Here is a 23,908-nt window from a genome sequence, read left to right as displayed (position 1 = left end):
CCATTTCCTACTTTAAAATATCACAGTTGTTTTCTACTTTCTCTTCAGCACTTTTTTTTCAGCTCTATGAAGATAAATATAGAGTTGGAAAAGTTAACTAAACATATTTATCTCTTGTGGACCTATATCTGACATTTCCTTCTAGTCCTTCACTTACCTTATTGTATATTATAGATATAGCATGTTATTTATGTATTTAATGGATTATTTTACTCCTGGTCCTAGTTCCTAACTTGTTTGAGATTATACATTAGTTTGTATCAAATGAAATATCAAGAGGGAACTGCTTAAATTATGGTACAGCCACATCAAAGCACACTGTAAAGCAGCCATTAAAACAGAATAAGGTAATTCCTTATGTTCTGATAGTATTATAATAGGTAAACCATACATAATTCCATTTGTGCAAAAGGAAAATATATCCATATGAATATATAGATATTTATATTTAGATCTTCCTCAACTTAGGAAATATCATAAGTCAAAAATACATTTAATATACCTAACCTACCAAACATAGCTTACCCTAGCCTGCCTTAAACATGCTGAGAACACTTACATCAGCCTTCAAAGCTGATTTTATAATAAAGTGTTGGCTATCTCACATAATGTATTGAATACTGCAATGAAAGTAAAGCACAGAATGGCTGCATGGATACAGCATGGTTATCAGTTTTACCCTTTTAATCTCGTGGCTGACTGCGGGCTGCAGCCTGCTGTCACTGCCCAGTAAGAGAGTATTGTACTGCATATTGCTAACCCAGGAAAAGATCAAAATTCAAACTTTGAAGTATGATTTCTACTGAATGTGTATCATTTTCACATCATTATTAAGTCGAAAAATCGTTAAGTTGAACCATCCTAAGTCAGTAAACTGTCTCTCTCTATAATGTGTTTAACATATTCATTGACAAATATATAACATATTCAAATAAAATATGTATTTAATATACATCACAAATTTAAATTATATATTTGTACACGTTAGTATTTAGATGGGTAATTTTGGGGGGCGCCTATGTGGCTCAGTCAGTTAAGTGTCTGACTCTTGGTTTCGGCTCAGGTCATGATCTCTGGGTTCGTGAGATCAAGCCCCGCGTTGGGCTCCATGCTGACAGTACAGAGCCTGCTTGGGATTCTCTGTCTCTCTCTGCTTCTCTCCCACTAGTGTGTTCTCTCCCTCTCTTTCTCTCTCGAAATAAATAAATAAACATTAAAAGAAATAAATGGAAAATTTTTTGAAGAATACATAAAAACTGTTAACAGTGACAATCTCTCTAGAGAGTAGGACAGCAATGGGTAGAGTTAGCTGGACACCTTATTTATTACTTTAGACTTTTCTTTTACGGTGTCTATACTTTACTTTTATAATAAAAATTAGCTTTAAAAAACTTTAAGGAACAATAATAGATGTGTCTATTAAAGTATTTTAAAAGTACACAGAATAATATACTTAAAAAGAATTTTTTCTAGGCTCAACTAAAAAATACCTAGAGTGTAAAAAAGCCACGTTAAAAAAAAATCAATCATTTGTATTTCAAATCAGTGCATTTTACTCAGACACATCTCATACAGAGATTCCAATAAAAAATAACTTAGTGAAAACATGTATTGGAGGTTCAAATGATGCAACAATAGCGATTGTTAAGTCACCTTAAATTCTTTTGAAACAAGATAAATGAGAAATCAACCAACTAGCAATTCAAGAAACAAGTGAAACATAAATAAGTAAGTTAATTAAACACATCACTTAAAAGTCAATACTGGCTTTAAAGTTTTATATTGAATACCTACAAATATTTTAATGCAGATGCTGACAGTTTTGATCCACTTATAGAATCTGTTCTGATTCTGCGACTTGCTAGATAATAGCCATGGATCATTCTTTCTGCCTCCAAACTGAATTCTACATTCAAATTCTTTGCAAAAGCCAGCAGCTAAATTAAAAATGTGAAAAATTTAAGAAATTCAAACTTTGTTATAGAATCTATAGTATAAAAATCCAAAGTTTGCATACTTTATTTACATCAAAGTTGATTAAATATCTGAGGCTGTCCCAAAGTCATTGAACACTTTAAATCATAGTCTTATACTTATAAATATTATTACAGTTTAGCCAGAATAATCTCTTCCTCCCTCTTAGTGCAGAAATGTTCTATGCAATGTACTTGAATGACTATCAAGTCTTTGCTTCCAGTGGAAAAAAGGCTCACTCACCTCCTTTCTGTGGGAGAGAGGCTTCCCTCAACAGCTCATTTCCCTTTGAATAGCTTTAATTCTTTGACAATTTATTTCCTTATAACTTTCTCTCATGGGCCTTAGAGCTACTTGTTCTCCTTTTCCTTCCTTTTAAACACAAGTGATCACTAGCAATATGGAAGGCACTGTGTTAACTACTATGAAGGTAGGCCTTGGAGATTCCAATAAACCTTCAACATAATGATTAGCACTATTTTTTCTGAACTTGGTGCTTTTATTCTTTCTGAGTGATTCTCAGTCCCTTAAATCCTTAATTCAGGGACATCATTTCCAGACTTTTCAACATCCTGGTTGTTTTCTGCTTTTTTCAACTCAGAATCAAAAGGAACATTTAATCATAATAAGGTTGCTATTAACTATATTATATTTTAAATATAACTTTTTAAAGGATCTGTATATATCTTCTCTTCTTTATTCTCCTTACACTCCACAGTTCCCTCCAGACCTTCACAATTGGAAATTAATACCATTAATAATATCAGTAGCCTCCTCTAGGTTCTACCACATGGAGTCACAGTAATGTGCCACCTATCTCTGTCCTCAGGAAAGGACTTGCCCCAGCTACTGGAACTGCTGTCAGCATTGGTCTCCAGTCGTCAACTTCTTCAGGGAATGCCTCAGGACAGCCCATATCAAATGACTGACTGCAGCGGAAGTGGGGGCGGGTATTGTAAAAATTCCCTCTGTTTCTATCCAAAGCAGGACAATTCTGGTGGGTCTCTTTTAAGTCCAGAGCTCATTGTGGGGCTATCTTTGGGCCTGCGTCAGCAGCTTGACTACCTCCTCTGCTCAATCCTGCTCCTCTTCCCTTCCACAGGTATTGATAGAAGAGCTAGAGGAGCACTCCCTAATAAACAATGGCACACTAAACTCTCAGTCAGCCTCTTGGAGAGCCCAGGCAGTGACACACTCCATCCAATCTGTTTTGTGTAATGGACAGTTTTATCTTCTGGAGAAATCATTTTCGGTGTTTCACAAGCCTAGTAAAGTCCAACTGTTCTCTATAGTCTGATGAATCAGCTATAAAATCTTTGGCTGGAGCTTCAAGGCTTATTGTAAATTTGCCAAATATTAATCCCAATGACTCTACAATAAAATTTTTGCTCTAGTCAGTTATGTCTTCTCATAGTTTTCCATGTATATTCATTTCTACTTTTATATCTTTGCTCCTACTTTTAATTCTGTTTAGAATGCCCATCCTTCCTGTCATTTAAATCATACCTTTCCTTAAGGACTAAAGTCTCACCTCCTTGAAGTCTTCCCAATTCTTGCATTCTACTTGATATCTTCCTTCCTGAATTCCTAAAGTACTTATAGTTAGCACCACCCAGCTTAGCACTTAAATTGTCCCTTAATGGTTTCATATATTTTGTTTATATCTCAATTAAATGATAAACTATTTAAAGAAGAAACTTTATTTTTTTGTGAGAATATAAAAGAGTGAAATAGGTTAATATATATAAAATATTCAGTAAATACCTAATTAATAAATTCCAAGGGTTTGTTGTTGTTGTTTTTCAGGGAAAAACTGGGCAAAAATTTCTCTGGGTCATTAATATATGTAGACATAGATATAGATATAGATATAGATATAGATATAGATATAGTACCCTAATTCCTAGAGACTACTACTTTTTTCTTATATACTAAAACAAACAAAAAGAGCTACTTTATCATAAATATTGTTCTTTTTCTATTCTACGTCAATAAACAATGTTCATAATTCAGTTTTAAGTCCACCTCACTTTTCAACCTTTTACCCATGCAATCTGCCTACAAAGAAGGCAGGTATGAACAAAATTGTTAATGACTCATAGATTTCCACTCCCAATATTCCCTGCCTTTTACCTATCCTACCCAGATACTTTAACTCTAGTGTGGATAGATTTCTGAGTAGTTAATATTAAAAAGGCTTCACTTGTAAATACTTGTATACCTTTAATAGCTGTAAAAATCATTACTGAATTTACATCATCTACTCTCAGGTTCTCTGAACATGCTGCACATTTCCATGTCAGGACATTGAAATGGGTTAGTGAGTCATGACAGGTATTCTCTAAAGTCAGAACTCTGAAGGCATTTGCATAAAGTAAATCCTTTTGAATAGTCTGTAAAATGTAAATAACTGTATACCTATACAGCCTCTCATCATAATTTTCTATAGAAATATTCTATTGGTTTTCTTTTTATTGAGAAGTTTTAAAGCCATGTGGATAGTGGTGCAAATAATTAACATTTTAATATTTATGTCTTTACACAGTTTTTAATCTAATTATAATCCTAAATATTTTCTATGCCATGTCCTTAAAATATTTAAAAGCTGAAAGGGACTTGGAATAAAATAATTCTAAATAAATAAAATTGGATGCTGAAAGTGAGTTCTATTTAAATTGAGAAACCTTAGCACATGTATTCTTGGTAATCATTTCTTCTACCTCTACCTTTTCAAAATCTTCAGTTGTGAACTTCTTAGAAGCTACATAAAGGAGCTCTTCAGGATCGATGGCTTTCTTTAAAGTGTGTTGCACAGTAGAAATAAGTGGGTAGCCAGAAGATGATTCGTTGCAGTTAATCAATAATCCAAACGCCTCTACAAGATTAGCTGGAATCAAACTGCAATCCTACATCAAATGAAAATGTAAAAGGCAAACATGAAACTCTGGCATTTCCACAAACACTTTAGATAATTATAAATTAAATACTGTTTATAATTATTTATATTATTAATATATGTATATTATAATAATATGTTATATACCTATTATTTTTACTTCATTATTTGACATTATTAATTATTATTTAAAGTGTTTCCTGAATAGCATGGGAACTTACTATGACCAATTTTTAATGCTATTTATTAATTTCTTACACATTATTCACTAAAGCCTACTCTACTGCCTATTCAAATAATAATTTCTAGTAAACAGACACCTGCTTTGCATGACTAAAAAAAATGAAAATTTTCAGACAATTGCACTGTTATTTAGTTCTAGTACCTGATTAAGGATAGAAATGGGTTAATAACAAAACATTAAGAACAACAAAAACATTAAGATTAAAATCTGTGATTAAATTCCATAAACAACATTCTAAAAATAAAAAATACATATACCTTACCATCCGACCAATGAGAGTGTTGGTTTTCTGCATATTTCTCCTTGAAGATGAATCCATATCAACAAAAGACCAAAAACTGCACTGAACTGGAAAAGTCATTTGTTGATTAATATCATCCCCAAACTTCTTTCCTGGGATGTATACTGTGATGCTTCTGCTTTCCACAACTAAGTAAAAAGACATTGCCCATTTGTTATTTAAGTTTATTTTGGTCTATATGTCTATAAATAACTAACAAATATTATTTTTAATAAGAAATACTATCATATAGAATTTTACTGTCTAAATGTGGGACAGTAAAGACACAAGTAAATTTGGTTGTTTTATAAGATATGGCTTAATTGGAGGATCTAATAAAAAGAATAAGGCAAGAGGGGTGCCTCAGTCGGTTAAGCATTTGGCTCTTGACTTTGGCTCAGGTCATACATGATCTCATGGTTCGTGTGTTTGAGCCCCACGGTCGGGCTCTGTACTGGCAGTGCAAAACCTGCTTGGGATTCTCTGTCTTTCTCTCTCTCTGCCTCTCTCCTGCTTGCTCTCTATCTCTCTCTCTCAAAATAAATAAGTAAACATTTATTAGACTTTAAAAAAAAACAACAAGACAAGAAAAATATTTGAAAGTTTATGTGTCCCATGACTTGATGAGAACAGCAGTCCAAAGCATGTAGCTAGAATTATGGTCAGTGTCTGGGAAGTATAGGCAGAGGGTTAAGACACTGGTTATATTAGTGCAGGCTTATAAGGGGGGCTGAAATTAAGCAATATTCTTTTATGTGGAAAAAAAAAGGATATCTATATGAGAGTGAAAGAGAATAAGATTGATAGAGAATATAAACTACAATGACTAGGGGAAAATATATCTCAAATTCAACATGCTAAAAACCAAATTCATCATTTTTCCTTCTCAAATGGCTCTGTGTGCATTATTTGCAATTAGAGGAATCACTATCCAACTACTTAAAACCCAAACAAACAAAAAAAAATCTAGAACCAACATAGTTTCCTTTTTATCTTTCCTTCATCCCTTATAAGCATTAAACCTATGGGTTCAATCCTAGGATCCCATATTCCAAATATTTCTCAAATTAAACTTCTCTTTATTCATGATAAGAGAGTCTTTTCTTTATATTTATCTTTCTCTTGGGTCATAAGGTAAATACATATTTAACTCTATAGAAACTGCCAGAGCAGTTTTCAAAATGGTTGCACTATGTTATACTTTCATGTACAGTATATAAGAATTCCAGTTTTTCCATATCCTTGGTAACATCTGCTTTCAGTCTTTTTAATTTTTGCCATCCTAGTAGCCAGGGCCAGTTACTTAATTTTTTTTTAATGTTTTGTTATCCAAAGTTGAGATAGAGGGAGAAAGAGCGTGAGCAGGGGAGAGGCAGAGAGAGAGGGAGACACAGAATCTGAAGAAGGCTCCAGGCTCTGAGCTGTCAGCACAGAGCCTGAAGCGGGGCTTGAACTCACAAACCATGAGATCATGCCCTGGGCTGAAATCGGACACTTAACTGACTGAGCCACCCAGGCACCCCCAGGGCCAGTTACTTAATATGTGGGGCCTAGTGTAAACTAAAAATCTGGGCTCCTTAATCAAAAGCAGGGGAAAAGATGCTATTAAGAGTACTAATATAAAAAGCTTTTTCCTTTAAAAATATTTTATTACTTATGAAATATAATAGGACTGATGTGGAGAATTTAGAACCATTATGCTTTACAACCTAAGTTTCTCTCAACTAATGAATGAATTTTTTTAAAAAGTGGTATATACATAAAATGGGATATAATTCAGCAATAAGAAGAAAAGAGATTCTTAAATAGACAAATTCATAAAGACAGAAAGTAGAACAGAGGTTACCAATGGCTGGAGGTACAGGGGAATAGGGTTATTGTTCAATGGGTACAGAGTTTCTGTTAGGGATTATGAAAAGTTCTGGAAATGGATAGTGGTATTAATTACATAACATTGTGAATGTACTTAATGCCATTGAATTGTACACTTAAAAATGGTTAAAATGGTACATTTTATGTTATGTGTATTTCACCATAGAGGGGAACTCCTTCAACTTGAAAAAGAACATGTACAAAAAACCTACAGCTAACTTCATATTTAATGGTAACAAAACTCAAAGCTTTCCTGCTAAGATCAGAAATAAGTCAAGGATGTCTCCTTTCACCACTGTTTTTCAGCATCAGAGCTGAAGTCCTAATTAATACACTAAGACAAGACAAGAAAAGAAATCTCGCCCAATACAAATTCACATGTTAGCACAAATGAGAGAAAAATTAAAACAGTGCGTTTTCATATTAAATTCCTTTCTTTATTAATACAGGTAAAATGAGAAGTGCCATTTAATATAATTTCTCAGTTCCTAAAATGTGTACAATATGATCTTAACTGTTAAGTAATTCCTTGACACTGATGAGACTATAAGTTAAACAGGTGATGGAATGCAAGCTGGTACAGCCCCTCTGGAAAACAGTATGGAGGTTTCTCAAAAAACTAAAAATAGAACTACCGAGCGACCCAGCAATTGCACTACTAGGTATTTATCCAAGGGATACAGGTATGCTGTTTCTTAAATTTTTTTTTTAACGTTTATTTATTTTTAAGACAGAGAGAGACAGAGCATGAACGGGGGAGGGTCAGAGAGAGGGAGACAGAGAATCTGAAACAGGCTCCAGGCTCCGAGCTGTCAGCACAGAGCCCGACGAGGGGCTCGAACTCACGGACCGCGAGATCATGACCTGAGCCGAAGTCGGCCGCTTAACCGACTGAGCCACCCAGGTCCCCAGGTATGCTGTTTCAAAGGGACACATGCACCCCAATGTTTATAGCAGCACTATGAACAATAGCCAAAGAATGGAAAGAGCCCAAATGTCCATCGATGGATGAATGGATAAAGAAGATATGGTATATATACTCGACAATCAAAAAGAATGAAATCTTGCCATTTGCAACTATGTGGATGGAACTGGATGGTGTTATGCTAAGTGAAATTAGAGAAAGACAAAAATTGTACAACTTCACTCATCTGAGGACTTTAAGAGACAAAACAGATGAACATAAGGGAAGGGAAACAAAAATAATATAAAAACAGGGAGGGGGACAAAACATAAGAGACTCATAAATATGGAGAACAAACAGAGGGTTACTGGAGGGGTTTTGGGAGGGGGGGGATGGGCTAAATGGGTAAGGGATTAAGGAATCTACTCCTGAAATCATTGTTGCACTATATGCTAACTAATTTGGAAGTAAATTAAAAAAAAAAAAAAAGGCCAATTCATCAACAAAAATTTTTTAAAAAGTTAAACAGGTGAAAATTAATTCAAAAAAAATATTGTTTACCTGATTGAAGCTGTTCTAGTTTATCTTTTTTGTGTGAAGCCAAGTCTCCTATAAAGCAGATACCACCTTTAGCTAGCAAAGCACTGCCAGCTTGAATACTAACTGCTCCAGTTCCATACTTATTCCTGGATAGAGTAGGAAAAATTTCAGTAGAGACTGGATGACGTATGCCACGAGGCACAAGTTTTATACTAAAATTCAAAAGCCTAGGAAAAAATAAATTATTCATTACTATTATTTACTATTTGATTTTCAGAAGTCATAATGTATAACAGCTACACAATTAAATTTGATTCAGTGTTTAGTAAGGAACTTTTTCTTTTTTTAAAGACTTTATTTCTAAGTAATCTTTACACCCAACATGGGACTTGAACTCACAACCCCAAGATCAAGAGTTGCATGCTCTACCAACTGAGCCAGCCAGGTACCCCACCCCTAGTGAACACTTTTGTTAGGGATAAAGCCACTTTTGAGACTTGGTCCTTAATTTGGAAAGCTCACAGCCTAGCAAAGGAGACATAAACAAAAAACTAAAACACAATGTGATAAGTACTAAAATAATATCATGAGAACATCCATATCAGAGTATTATTTCTTTCAGGAAGGAAGTTAGAGAAAGGTACAAAGAGATGACATTTGATCTGGGCCTTCCTCTTTACGGATTGCTTTCTCTTGTTTATTCAGAATGTTTGCATTTAGGCTTGCCAATAGCCCATCACGACTATTCCTGCTGCCTATATATCATGGTAACTCTTGATACATCTTCTTGTTTTCTAATTTCTTTGCCAATTGCCTGAGCCTCTTAATTTCTCAAATTTAAATTCTAAGAAAGGATGATGATTATTTTAAGCTTAGCTTTCAAATCTAATGCCACAGAAATCATAGCTCATTGGTGAAATCAACTATGATGAATAGACACAGACATATAGTACAAAAGGGTGAAGTAGTATTCCTTAAATGTGGATAGGTTATGTGGGGTAATGGGTTCTACTTACATAAATGGGTTAGAAAAAAGCTTAGGGCAGAAAGCTGCCACCATGAGGCAAAAAGCACCCAAAGTTAGCTATCGAGATACTGTAATGGGAGCACTAGTAACTTGTTATATCATCTGCAGGAAATTACTTTCCATCTGGTACCAATGTACCTTAATCACAAACTCCACTTGCCCCCCAGACCCTTTGCTTCTTACACACACAAGTTAATGATTACTGTCTGATTGTTTTCTCCATGTTCATCACATGTGTAAGATCTTGTTTTCTTCACATTCCTCATATGGGTAATATCTTGTGAGCTCAATAAATACAGAGATAAAACCCCTATTTGGGGCTCTTGTCTCCTCCTGGACATTAGCCTCCCTCATATTCAATTTTGCATCCACTCTATTGCTGGACAAGAGAGAACTCCAGACTCATAGTCTGCAACAAAGTTGATATAAAGTTTCTAGTGTATATGCCATTCCAAGGAATTTGGATGTTGGTTTGTAAAATGGGGGAACGAGATTTAGAAAGAAACTTTTGCAAGCCCGTAGAGCAGTGTTTTTCAACCTTAGCTTACATTAAAATCACCTGGGGAGATTTAAAAAATTCTAATGTCAAGCCCCAGCCCAAACCATGAAATTAGAATTCCTGGAGTGAGCCAGTCATAAATATATATATTTTTTACTTCTCCCAGGTAATTCTAATATGCAGGCAGGCTCAGAACCTAGTTATATAGAAAAATGGGCCTCAAACTTGTCTACACATTGGAATCTAATGAGGAACTTTTAAAAATACTGATAGAAGGTTATATAATGTAAGGTCAAAATACAAAAATCAATTACATTTCTATATTCACAGAAAATATTTGAAGAATGAAATTAATAAAACACTACCATTTTTAATAGTATCAATATTTTCAAATATTTAGAAATAACTTTAGCAAAATGTATGTATGACCTTTATAAAACATTGCTGAGAGAAATTAAGGGGGATTTAAATAAATGGAGATACACATAGATTAAAAGATTCAACATCGTTATGATTTAAATTCTCCCTAAAATTGATTTATAAGTTAAATGCAGTTCCAACAAAAATCTTTAATGGGCTTTTTTGGAGGGTAGGTGAGTAGTATTAACCTCTGGATTCTAAACTTTATAAGAAAATGCAGGATTCTCAACTTTCTAAGAAAATGCAAAGGACCTAAAATAATGAAAAATAATCTTGAAAATGAAGAATAAAGTTGCACCACTTGATTCAAAACTCTACATAGAGCTACAATAATCAAGAATTATGATATTGGCATAATTATAGACAAATGGGTCAAAATAACAGAAAAGAGTTCAAATAGATTTATACCCAATTCAATTTTATACCTAGTTTATACCCACTTTAACTGATTTTCAACAATGGTACCAAAGCAGTTCAATGGGGAAGGGAATTCTTCTCAACAAATGGTATGGGAAGACTGGATAAATGCATAGAAAAAAAACATTAACCTTGACTCCTACCTCACACCATATACAAAAATTAATTTATGATGTATAAAAGACAACATAAAAGCTAAAACTATAATGCTTCTAGGAGAAAATATAAGAGTATCTTCATGACCTTAGGGTAGCCAAAGATTTCTTAGATAGAATCCAGAAAACACTAAACTTAAAAAAAAACAATAAATTGAATTTCAACAAAACAAAAAAGTCTGCTCATCAAAGACATTTTTAAGAAAAAAATACTAGTTTTAGATTGAAAGAAAATTTTCATGGCACATATATGTGACAAAGGACATGCATCTAGAACAACCCCACTTAAAAGTGAGCAAAAGACTTGAACAGACACTTCATAAAAGAAGATATATGAGCAGCCAATAAGCACATAGAAAAAAATTCAGATCAGTAGTCATCAGGGAAATGAAAATTACAACCATAATGTGATACCATTTCATATGCACCAGAATGGCTAAAGTGAGAAAAGACTGACACCACCAAGATGTTGGTGATGATAGAAACAACTGGAACCTTACGTTGTTAGTAGGAATGTAAAATGGTATAATCACTCTGGAAAACTGTTCGGCAGTTTCTGATAAAGTTAAATATATACTTATTAATGACATAGCAATTTCATTCCTAGGTATTTATCAAAGATAATGAAAACATAGATCCACAAAAAGGCCTGTAGAGGAATGTTTACAGCAGATTCATTTATAATAGTCAAAACATGCAAAACCCAATGTCCATCACTAGGAGAATGGATAAACATATCCTGCTATATTTATGTAATCTGCTATATTTATGTAATCATAAATAATCATCAATAAAAACAATGAGCTACTGGTACACACAACTGGATCAACCTCAAATACATATAGAGTGAAAGAGACTAGTCTCAAGAGAGGCATTATATGATTCCATTTTTATGAAGTTCAAGAACAGGAAAATTGACCTTCGTTACAGAAATTACGTATGTAGATAGGAATTGATTGAAGGAACTTTCTGAGGTGATGGAAATGTTCTATATCTTACTGTGGTGGTGGTTATAGCAATATATATACTTATCAATACTCATTGAATTATATACTTAAGATCTGATTATTTACTGATTATTTAGTTATAAATTTTAACTAAAAAATAAAAAACCTCAAATCTCTTGTACTACCCCAAATACCATACGAAAAGTCAAAGGTTAATGACAAACAGGAAAAGGCACAGAGGCATTAATTTATAGGAGGTATCACAAATCATTTAGAAATAAGCAATAGAAAAGGTGACAATGGTCAAGGAGGTTTATAGAAAAATAATAAAAGTGTTTAACAAGCTCTTGGGGTGCCTGGGTGGCAGTCAGCTAAGCGTCTGACTCTTGAATTCAGCTCAGGTCTTGATCTTAGGGTCATGTCCTGCATTGGGCTCCACAATGGGTGTGAAGCCTACTTTAAAAAAAAAAAAAGAGTTTACAAGCTCTAAATAATGCTAAAACTTTTTTTTTAATTTATTTTTAAGCAATCTCTACACCCAATGTGAGGCTTGAACTCAACCCCAAGATAAAGAGTTGCACACTCCACCAACTGAGCCAGCCAGGTGCCCCACTAAAACTTACTTCTAATTTAAAAAATGCCATTCAAAGTCAAATACCATTTTCCACCCATCGGATTTAAAAGTTTGACCACACCCAGTGTTGGTGAGGCTGTGAGGAAAGAAATACTCTCATGCTCATCAGTGGAGGATTAAATTGGTGCAATCTGTAGCAATTAGTACCACATTTACATTGAAATTTAATTAATTCGCTAAAATTATATTTTAGCAAAACATCATCTGTCCAACAAACTTAATTTGCATTTTTAAAATTTTAAATTCTATAAATTTGTTTTTGTTTTACAAATGCATCCAAGGTATTAATACAAGAAGCTTATTCCTAGCTTTTTGAACATGTAAGTAACTTTAAAAATGGTACTTGCTAGTGGGGAGCCCCAAAATGCTGAGTAGAAGCTTATTGCAAAGTTAGGGTGATAGTCCCAGAACAGTAATTTTGGTACTTTGCACAGCCTTATTTTGGCACAGTGAATCAGTATTATTGAATGGAATCTTGTAGAAAAATAAGACAATGGCTTGTTGGTTCTTGGTTGGGGTGGAGGGAGATTACTTTCAAATGAAAATAAAGTACAAAAGCGGAATGTTGAGTTAGGGAATTGAGGAAAAGGAAAAGGAAGTCTGTGAAGGATATATTTATTTGTAAAGGTGTGAGTGGGAAAATTGGTTGAAACTTTTGAGTGGTTAAATCCTCAAAATATTGAAAGCAAATATCCAATTTATTAATTCCTGTGTTTAAAGTTTTGAACTCCATTAATAAAAGTTTATTTAAATATTTATACTGCCCAGATAATTCTAAACATTTGTCTTATAATAATGCTCATGGAAAGGATTTATGCAAATAAATGTGTGACCAATTTATAATTTGAAAACATCCATGTCACATATTTTACCTGTCTACAAGTAGAGTATCACTTGTCATGATTAAAATATCCAGGCAATCTTTCAGTTCCTTGTTACGGTCACTTGTCTGTACTAGACTCATCAGCAAACATAGCTTGAGCAAATTGTAAGTCCCAGGAGGAACAATTTGTGATGCAAAGATATTGGCAAGTATCGCTGTAAATTTCCAGCATGAGCTGGAAGTCAAAGAGAGGAGATACCTAAAATTGTCGCTTATTCCTGAAGGAACTGAAAGTAAACATATATTAAAAAGGGTTTTAAAATAAGAAAATGACATTACAGATATCTAATCCCATTTATCAAAAATATTACCAAATTGTAGCTCTTCTAGCGATGCCATATTCAAATTCTTATAATATTAAATTATGATTAAAGGTCACTCTGGTCTCTCAATTTTATCTCAGGGAATGTAATAAAATGAAACAGTTACCCCATGTGTCCACATAAATTGGCTGTGGGGTACATGCAAATCCCTCATTCTTCTCCTTTTAAGACCTATGTAAACCAAGCCAGATCATGGGGCACCTGTATTGCAGTGTTTGCTTCTATATGTTTGAAATAATATCATCTTTAGTGAGGGCTAACCAGCAGAAGGGGAAATTTTTGAATGTTGTTTTTAAAAGGGAAGATTTAGGGTGCCTGGGTGGCTCAGTTGATTAAGTATCCAACTCTTGGTTTTGGCTCAGGTCATGATCTCACAAGTTGCAGAGTTTAAGCCCCGTATCAGGCTCCATGCTGGCAATGCAAAGCCTGCATGGGATATTCTCTCTCTCTCTCTCTCTCTCTCTCTCTCTCTCTCTCTCTCTCTTTCTCTCTCTCTCTCTCTTCTCTGCCTTCCCCTGCTCACTCCCTCTCTCAAAACAAATAAATAAAAATACACAAAGGGAAGATTTATTCTTCACTACTTTGAAAGCACTGCACTGTACTATACTGTAACATTCTAGATCTTTTCTACTCCCTTACTCTGTCCAGCTCCTGAAATGAGCCTTTTAATCCACTTGATCATTGAGAAGAATTGCTATGCATGCATAAGCCAGTTCCTTTCTCCTAACTCTTGGGCTGCCATCATAGAGCAATGATTTCTTCTATTCATCCATGGCCATGGACCGAGGGAAGCCTACCTTAGTGTAGCTACTGCCACATTTGGGTGGTTAAATCTGCCTACTTCTGGAATGCAACATGAGAAAGCACACTTTCTCACCTACATATAAGTCCTGTTCTCCTACCAAATCAATAAATCTGGGAATACTTCACAGAAGAAAATATTTTAAATGTCACTAAAATATCTATTGTCCATTAGTGCTTTCTTTTTTTTTTTTTTAAACATTTTTTTTAATTTTTTTTTTTCAACGTTTATTTATTTTTGGGACAGAGAGAGACAGAGCATGAATGGGGGAGGGGCAGAGAGAGAGGGAGACACAGAGTCGGAAACAGGCTCCAGGCTCTGAGCCATCAGCCCAGAGCCCGACGCGGGGCTGGAACTCACGGACCGCGAGATCGTGACCTGGCTGAAGTCGGACGCTTAACCGACTGCGCCACCCAGGCGCCCCCATTAGTGCTTTCTTTGTTCAATATTTTTATTTTTCTAAGAAGCTTTTCTCTTCAAGACAAGCAGAGGTATCTAGAATCTAATTGCATTTATTTTTTATTTTTTAAATTTTTATTTATTTATTTAGATATTTATTTATTTATTTTGACAGAGAGGGCAAGCATGCACATGAGCAGGAGAGAGGCAGAGAGAGAAGGAAAGAGAGAATCCCAAGCAGGTTCCTTGCTGTCAGTACAGAGCCTGACTTGGGGCTTGATCTCACGAACTGTGGATCATGACCTGAGCCAAAATCAAAGTTGAACAGTTAACTGACTGAGCCACCCAGGCTCCACTATTTTTTTATCTTAAAGAGGGAAAGAGAACCCAAATGAGTGAGACAGGCAGAGGGGGAGAGAGAATCCCAATCAGGCTCTGTGCTATCACCACAGAGCCCGGTGCTGGGTTAGATCCTATGACCCTGAGATCACGGCCTGAGGCAAAATCCTGAGTTGGATGCTCAACCAACTGAGCCACCAGGTGCCCCAAACAGATTTTATTTATTTATTTATTTACTTACTTACTTACTTACTTACTTACTTACTTATTTTCCTTGAGAGAGAGGGGAGGGCACACACACATGCATGAGTGTGAGCAGGGGAAGGGCAGAGAGAAAAGGACAGAGAACCTTAAGCAGGTTCCATGCCCAGTGCAGAGCCTGAGGGGCCAGATCTCACAACCATGAGATCATTACCTGAGCCAAAATTGAGAGTTCATGCTTAACCGATTGAGCCATCAGGTGCCCCTAGAATCTACTTGCGTTTAACTCAACTTGGGCCTCTATTATTGCAGACGATTATCTAGTGATTCCTAAATAAATAAATAAACAAACAAACAAACAAACAAATAAATCTAAAATCTAAAATCTAAAATCTAAATCTATTCAAGATTTAACCAGTCCTTCCTGAACATTTAAATATTTATATGCCAAGTTAAAAGAGTAGGTCTGCTCTCCTCTTTTACTTAATGCTTATTTGTGTTGGCGTTGTTAAAGGAAATTACTAGTAATAAAGGTGATATTTTGGCCCCCATCTGCCTTTCTCTTTTGTCTTATTTCTTGATTGGTTCAGAACTCAGATGAGGAATAGGATGCTATTTTATTGGGTTCTTTTTCTCAGACAACAAGTTACTTAACATTGCCTTAGCTAGAAAATAAAAGGTGGGGTGAAAAACCTTTTGGTGAATCTCAAACTCCTGACATCTGGACACAATTTTCTCATTGCTAATCATGAAAAAAATCAAAATAAAGTTTAGGCAAAAAAAGGAGTCCTTCCTCTGGGCAAGGGTCTACATTATCACATTTTCTTTCTTTCATAGCCTTTATTATCTGTAATCATTGATTAGTTTATAGGTTTATTCACTATCTACCATATGATTAAGAGAAGGAACCTTGATTGTCCTGATTACAACTATATCTCTAGAGCTTAAAAGAGTGCCCAACAATACTTATTTCCTGAAAAAATACTTATTTCCTGAACACAAGGACTTAAATTTAATTATTTTTTAAATATGATACTAATAATTTCCTTACCTTCTGGATTACAAGAAATGATACTGTTTGCCTCTATACAGACAGCAGTTTGTGAAGTTCTTACACAGGTTGGAATTCCAATAATTTTATACTCATTTCCTATATTCATTTTACTCACAGATTCATCTAAAATTATTAAACACAAGAGAAAATATGTATTCACCAAATGAAACTTGTACGTGATCAAATGGTTCAATGATCTAGAACTAGTAACAATTCAGTAGTTGAGTTAGTTGTATTTACTTTTGTTTAGTATAATATCTATATAGAGTGGCACTAATAATGTAAATTGAGGCAATTTTATTGCTAATAAATTTTGATATTTATAGGCAATGATGAATTAACTTCAAGAAGCATGAGACATAGCAATTAGATAGTCTCCTATAATACAATGAAAGGAAAAACAAGATCATTCTATTTAAGATGAAATATCTTTGCATTAAATGACAAGAAATGTTAATAAAAATGATCTTATAAGTAATAATTTAATTTGGGAAGAAAATAATTTTAAAAGGTTTATTTCACCGTCTATGATATAGGCAAGGTATGTTACATACATCATTTAATTATAAAATGTTAGATATTATTATTCCACTTTGTATATAAAGAAACTGAGAAATTAAGTGATTTGCAGAAGGCATTTACTAAATGGTAAGTAGCAGAACTGAAATTCACATCTAGGTCTGCTTATCTCCTTGCACTATGCTAGGTTTCCCTTCTCATACCTACAGATTGTGCAATGCTTTTGCACAAATTCAAAATTTATCTTACAAACATACACTAAAAATCTTGATCCTTCATTAAACGGAAGTTGGGTGGTTATAAAGCTATGAAAAAAAGGACTTATAAGGAGGAACAAGATTAGCTTCTCTCTGTGAAGAAGATCAAACATTGATCTTCTCCATCATTTTTTTTCTCCTCTCTCTCTTACTCTCTCTACCCTTTTGGTGGGGGGTGGGGGGGAGTTTCAGAGAGCATATTGGTGTATCCTGTAGACTGGAAGGGAAGAATCAGGCTTGAAAATTGGGAAAATAAAAACTGCAAACCAACCAACCAAACCAAACCAAACAACCAACCCAAAAAAACAAAAACAAAAACAAAACCAACTAACTGAAGGATACAGAATGAATTACAAGGGGAAAATAAAAGCAAACAATTTTTCAACGTTCCATGGAATCATAGAGTTTGGTAGATGTATCCTGAGGTCAAGGAAAGGTCATGAGAAAAGCAAGGAGATCAGGAAGTCTTGGTATTTCTTCTAATATCAACCCCAAAAGGCCTGTTGTTATTAATTTAATCTCTAAAAATTCATTTAGGTTCCATGAAAGAGTTTATCTAAAGAAAGGGTTTTCTACTAAAATATAAGTTGGATAGCCACTTATATTTATACACTGTATGGTTTGTATATGGTATTTAACAGAATTAAGTAGATAAAAGCTTAGACTTTGAAGCTGGAAGGCCGGAATTTGAATCATGGCTCTGCCATGTACTAGCTATATGACTCTGGATAAGTAACTTCTCTGTGCCTCAGTTTCCAAATTGTAAAATTGAGATAACAATAGAACTTACTTGATAGGGTTACAACTAAATGAGTTAAAATATGTAACAGTGCCTGGCACACAGTAACTGCTATATAAAAATGAACCATTATCATCTGGGCTTACATACCTGCTTCATCCTTGTCAGGCCATGGTGGAAAGAGTTCTTGTTTGAGTCTCTACTTTCCTAACTCTTGAGTTTCCTATACACGGTTGACATCTAAGCTCTCTCTTTCCAAACAGTTTAATTCCTCAAATTTCAACCCAAGAAAGGAGGCTGAGCCTCACCCTCATTTTCACTTGTTCTGGCTTTTCAGTGAAGAGCCATCTCTTTCCTGGGTGACTGACACTGATGATTTTCTCCATGGCAGACTCAGTCTACTCACAGGTCTCTACTCATGAAGTTCTCAACAATTAATCATATGTCACTGCTTATTCATTATTTTTAAGTTTATTTATTTATTTTTGAAAGAGAGAGAGAGGGAGGGGTAGAGAAAGAATCTGAAGCAGGCTCCACAATGTCAATGCTGAGCCAAAGTGGGTCTCAAACTCACAAACTATAAGATCATGATCTGAGTCGAAGTCAGATGCTTAACTGACTGAGCCACCCAGGCACCCTCATTCATTTTTAAACAAATATTTATTAAGTTTTTACTATGTGCAGTAAAAAAAAAAAAACAAAAAACAAAAAACTATGTCCTTACCTTCATGAAGTTTACATTCTAAAAGAACCCCAATATTTACATAAGACACAACATAGAATAATGGGAGGTCTTTACCATAAGTAATTGTGTCCCTGAGACTTAGCACAGTGCCTGGGACATAGAAGGTGCTAATATCTTTTTAAGTAAATAATGTATGAATCAATGAATAATTAATATATTAGCAAAATATAACTCTTTAAAACACTCTCAAAAAGACCTATGATTCTTAAGCTATAGAAGTACCAATTTATAAGTCATAAACAATAGTCATAAACATAAAATAGTCATAAACAAACATAAATATAATAAATATAAACAATAGTCATAAACAATAGTCTTACATTTTTTAGCAATTTGCTTTTAGATCACACAAAACTTACTTACCCCTTAGAAAAATTGTAAGAGATTGAAACCTAAATGGCTGGTTATTGGAATATCCTTGAAAAGCATGAAGTGCCTTTGCTGTGATTATTTCAACTATCTGTTTATCTTAAGGCAAATAGCAAAAAAAAGAATTAGGTATTTGAATACACATTCTATTTAATTTCCATATTAAGATATAAAACACTATTTTAAAACTTATAATTGCAAAATGTAAATGCATTTTTACCACCAAGTACTCTAAATTTTCTGTCTTCTTGAAGTGAAGATGAACACAGATTACACAAAAAGTCATTTCTTACTATTGCAGATTCAGTAGCACCAGGCACATGCACTCTTATATACTCAAATCCTAAAAGTAAACAAAGGAAAGCTAAATTTACTTTTAGATTTAGCTATCCATTTTCAATCCTTTAAAATTAATCTAACTCAAAGTATAATTAACTCAATTTTGCACATGGGTTCCTGAGAAGTTCAATTAACATTTATTGCATGGCTCTTTCTTGGCAGGTGGTGATATGGATACATAAACACACAGTTTCAAAAGGCAGCAATAAGAAACAGATAATTTCAATATGTGGTTTTCATTTGGACTGTCCAGAGAGAAGAGAGAATGGCATCCAACCCAATGATAAGTGGAGATGAATGGAAAAGATGTCCTGAGAAGGACTGAACTGAAGTTAAGGCAAAGGTCTGAGAGAGGACACTACATGGAGAGGAAACAGCATGAACAAACAGTCATAAAACAATGTGTGAAAACAAGTACTTCAGTAATCCAAGAGCACTGTTAAACTGTGGGAAAAAAGAGGGGAAGAGAGAATGTACTTCAAGATCATGCAAAATAAACGTACAAACATAAGACAACAAGTTTTATTCCATTCTTTCTACTCTATGAATGTTTCATAACTAATGATAAACCTGATTTAGGATTAAACAATAATTGCTTGGTATTTTGATTTTACATTTTTATATCTACCTTTCGACAGAGGGCATGCTTCATCTGAACAAAGAAATCTTGCACCTTGTGTGTACTTGGTTACAGTTGTCATTGCAATCACAATACCTTGCATCATATAAAATCTTTGAGATGCATAATCAAGTGGAAATTCACAAAGATCAAGACTATAACTTCGCAGAGGAGGTAAATGTGTTAACTTCAGCACTATATTAATCTAATAAGAATGTAAAAAATGGTATTAATAAAATTGCAGATCTAATTGCACTTGCATTACATTATAGTAAGTATATTTGTGGAGTAAATCAAATAAATGATTTGTTAGTGTTATTAGGAAACAAAATGTAAGCATAAGAAAAAAGATTTAAATATAAAATTAAAGATGCAAAACCCTTAAATCTTACATTTTAATTGGAAATATCATTATGAACTCATTATTTTTATTTAAAACCACACACTTCCTGACTATATCCATCGAAAAGACCTGTAAAAGAATGACAACCCAATAGTAATGAACTCTTCTAGTGCCCCGATTGTGATCTCTTAAATACAATTTCTCACCAAAAGGAACCTAAGCTGCTTAAGAGAAATGGCTGACTCCAGGTCTGGGGTGGAAAATATACCAGATGGACCTGCTGTATCTCCTTGTGCCAGAAACCAAGGGAATTACAAAAAACTAAAACATGGGATCTGTCAAAAGGACATAAAAGCCAGCTTTAAGGGACTCCCAGTGACCAAAGGTAGGATAAAATAAACATCAAAAGGAATGACAAAGATTCATTGAACTATATCAGATATATTTTAAATATATTAAATACATCAGATATATTAATATATCAGATGTCAGATATACTTTAAATTCATGAATTTTTCATAATAAAAAAATAAAAAACAAAACCCAAAAAATTACTGGTCATCATTAGAGGCTCGCAAAATAATGATTTCAACTCATTATTCTCTGAAAACTTATAAATGGAAAGAACCAACCATTTATTCTGCCTTTCTGGTACAAAGTATATTTCAGGGTAACCAAATAGTTGATGAGAAAAAAATTCTGTTATAGAATAATTTCAGTTAATAAGTTCAGAAAGGTTGCTAAAATTAGAAAAAAATCACAACTTTGCAACTTTAATAAAATAATGGATTCTAGGCAATGGTCATCAGTGGCTGCAAAAGCTATTAGGTGGAAGTTGATGGGAGACTGTATACTGAAGAGATCAGACTGACATCACCCAAACCTACTAATCAATTGTGGGATTACTAAAAGTGGACAACAGAGAGTGTATTTCTCCTAATGTAACACAATATGAAATACATGGCACTAAATATGATGTATTCTTGTCAAAATGAGTTGAATCTGAATTTAAGCAAGTTTTAAGAGCAAATTCCCTTTTTCCAGAAAAATGGGGTATGGGAGAGTAAGTTAAATGACACAAGAACATGGGGCACTAGGTGGCTTGGTCAGTTGAGCGTTCGACTTTCACTAAGGTCATGATCTCATGGTTTGTGAGTTTGAGCCCTGCGTTAGGCTCTGTACTGACAGCTCAGAGCCTGGAGCCTACTTCGGATTCTGTGTGTGTGCCTCTTTCTCTGCCTCTCCCTGCCTCATGCTCTGTCTCTGTCTCTGTCTCTCAAAAATAAACATTAAAAAAAATTTTTTTAATGCCACAAAACATAATCAGACAAATCCAGATTATGAGACATTGTACAGGACAATTATCTAGGTTTTTCAAAATTCCAATGGTATAAGAAGGAAGGGGGAGGAAATTGCTCTAGATTAAAAAGGATTTAATAAGATATAAAAACCAATTATAATGTGTAGACCTTGTTTTGATACTGATTTGAACAAATAAATTGTGAGACACTCTTGAGAGCCCAATTGGGTAAATTTAAATATAGACTGGATATTAGATGATACCAAAAAATCATTGTTATTTTGTAAAGGGTCATAGTGACATTGCGGTTATATAAGAAAAATGTCCACAATTTTTAGAGGTTGATAGTAAAGTATGTAGGTGGGACATAAGGATGTCTGGGATTTGCTTTAAAATATTTTGGGGAAAAGATGATGCAGGTATGGCAACATATTACAAACTATTAGATCTGACTGACAGATAATGTGGAGGTTCACAGTATTACTCTCTTTATTTTAGGGTATGTTTGAAATGTTTTATTATAAAAATATTTAATGTTATAAGTGATAATACAGGAAATAAAGATGTGTTTTTAAGATGGTCTATTGAATCTGAAAGAAATGTAGTACTTTTTAAAATAAACAAAATATTTTTTATTATTTAAAAATAATAAATAAAATATGAATAAACAAAATTAAATATAAAATATTTATTTACAAGTAACATTCAAACTATTTTACCTTGGTTTTCTTTGTTAAATTTAACGAAAACTTACTTGAGCTTCAGTCTGTAATTGTCCAATTAGTGAAAGAGTCTTAACAGCAATAAAACAGACCTGTAATTTCAAACAAACAAAGTTACCAAAAATGCCATGTGGCATAAAATTATTTCTTTCTTTAACTTACAGATTGAAAAACTTGAGCAGCTTTTAGTGGCTGGTGTAAAATGTAATTTCCAAGTTCAGCATCCAATTCAACAATATCAGAGGGATTTATTAAAATACTGAATCGATAGACTGCATAACTTTGTTTTGAATCTGTAAAAATACAAACATAAAAATGAGAATAGCTGCACATAGGAATTTTAAAGTTTCTACAATATACAGTCACCTTTGCTGAACATACCATTGTAGAACTTGCAATCATCTATAAACTTTTGGAGGCCTCCACTTCTGTCAAGATAGATAAGGGCAGCCTCTTTCATTTTTAGATTTGACATTTTCTCCTACTGAGTCTTCTCTATTACAAATTGATTAAACAACTGCTGGTAAAGAGTACCGATGGTGAAACACACAGAAAAGATGAGAATACCTAGAGATAAAATAAATCAGAATTTACACCTCACGATCTCTAATAAAATCTTACACACTGTTAAAATTGAGAGTGAAATGAAGTAAGGTAAAATTCCCAACTTAAAATTCCTACGCAAAAGAAAACAAAGTTTTGCTCTCAATAATATTTTTTATCAACAGTAGGTTATGAGATTCTCCACAAGATTTCAAACTTAAGAACAGGAACCTCAACTGTCTCTTTACAAAGTAGGTGCTCCCAAAAAATGGTTGTTGAAATAAATATTAGATGATGATGTCCCCTTGCAGGGGGTGTTTAAAAAATGAAAGTGGTAAAAGTTGTTACAAAAATTCAACCTAAGTAAAGAGTAGTTAAACTAAAAAATCTGAAAACTTAGTCCTAGATCTAGCATTTCCTAGTTGCTATGGGGCAATCACCTGGGCTATCTTGGCTCAGTATCTTCATCTGCAGGAAATGAAAGGGTTGTACTAGATGATAAGGCCTCTTCTGGCCTTAAATCTTTTATCAGTAACCAACATAAAATATTAAACCTTGGTAATGAGAATGGAATTTGTAAAATTCATTTAAAGATAGCAATCA

The 23,908-nt window shown here is 33.9% G+C and overlaps 1 protein-coding gene and 1 long non-coding RNA gene across 3 annotated transcripts in view; one reads left to right on the top strand and one right to left on the bottom strand.

Moving 5' to 3' along the window:
* The window catches only part of MCMDC2 (minichromosome maintenance domain containing 2), a 35,544-nt gene extending 12,214 nt beyond the window's left edge, over nt 1-23,330 (bottom strand). Inside the window, exons 1-12 of the mRNA XM_043602217.1 lie at nt 23,144-23,330; nt 22,925-23,055; nt 22,795-22,854; nt 20,407-20,602; nt 19,660-19,782; nt 19,434-19,538; nt 16,808-16,933; nt 13,682-13,919; nt 8,732-8,937; nt 5,377-5,543; nt 4,701-4,880; nt 1,795-1,937 (exon numbers count right to left, since the gene is read on the bottom strand). Of these exons, the coding sequence (XP_043458152.1) occupies nt 1,795-1,937; nt 4,701-4,880; nt 5,377-5,543; nt 8,732-8,937; nt 13,682-13,919; nt 16,808-16,933; nt 19,434-19,538; nt 19,660-19,782; nt 20,407-20,602; nt 22,795-22,854; nt 22,925-23,055; nt 23,144-23,237 (1,769 nt within the window). The 5' untranslated portion in view covers nt 23,238-23,330. The remainder of the gene's footprint in view (nt 1-1,794; nt 1,938-4,700; nt 4,881-5,376; nt 5,544-8,731; nt 8,938-13,681; nt 13,920-16,807; nt 16,934-19,433; nt 19,539-19,659; nt 19,783-20,406; nt 20,603-22,794; nt 22,855-22,924; nt 23,056-23,143) is intronic.
* Nucleotides 1,310-20,291, top strand: LOC122496031. 2 transcript variants are annotated; one of them, XR_006300652.1, is made up of 3 exons: nt 1,654-1,728; nt 2,804-2,924; nt 20,032-20,291. It is a non-coding gene; the product is annotated as an uncharacterized LOC122496031 (long non-coding RNA). The 2 variants fall into 2 exon arrangements; XR_006300653.1 differs by lacking the exon at nt 2,804-2,924 and having other exon boundaries at nt 1,310-1,728; nt 19,941-20,291.
* Nucleotides 23,331-23,908: the final 578 nt, after the last annotated feature.

Source organism: Prionailurus bengalensis, chromosome F2 (assembly GCF_016509475.1).
Source record: "Prionailurus bengalensis isolate Pbe53 chromosome F2, Fcat_Pben_1.1_paternal_pri, whole genome shotgun sequence".
Taxonomy (NCBI): Eukaryota; Metazoa; Chordata; class Mammalia; order Carnivora; family Felidae; genus Prionailurus; species Prionailurus bengalensis.
The sequence above is the reverse complement of the archived record's forward strand: the minus strand, read 5'-3'. Positions and strand labels throughout refer to the sequence as shown.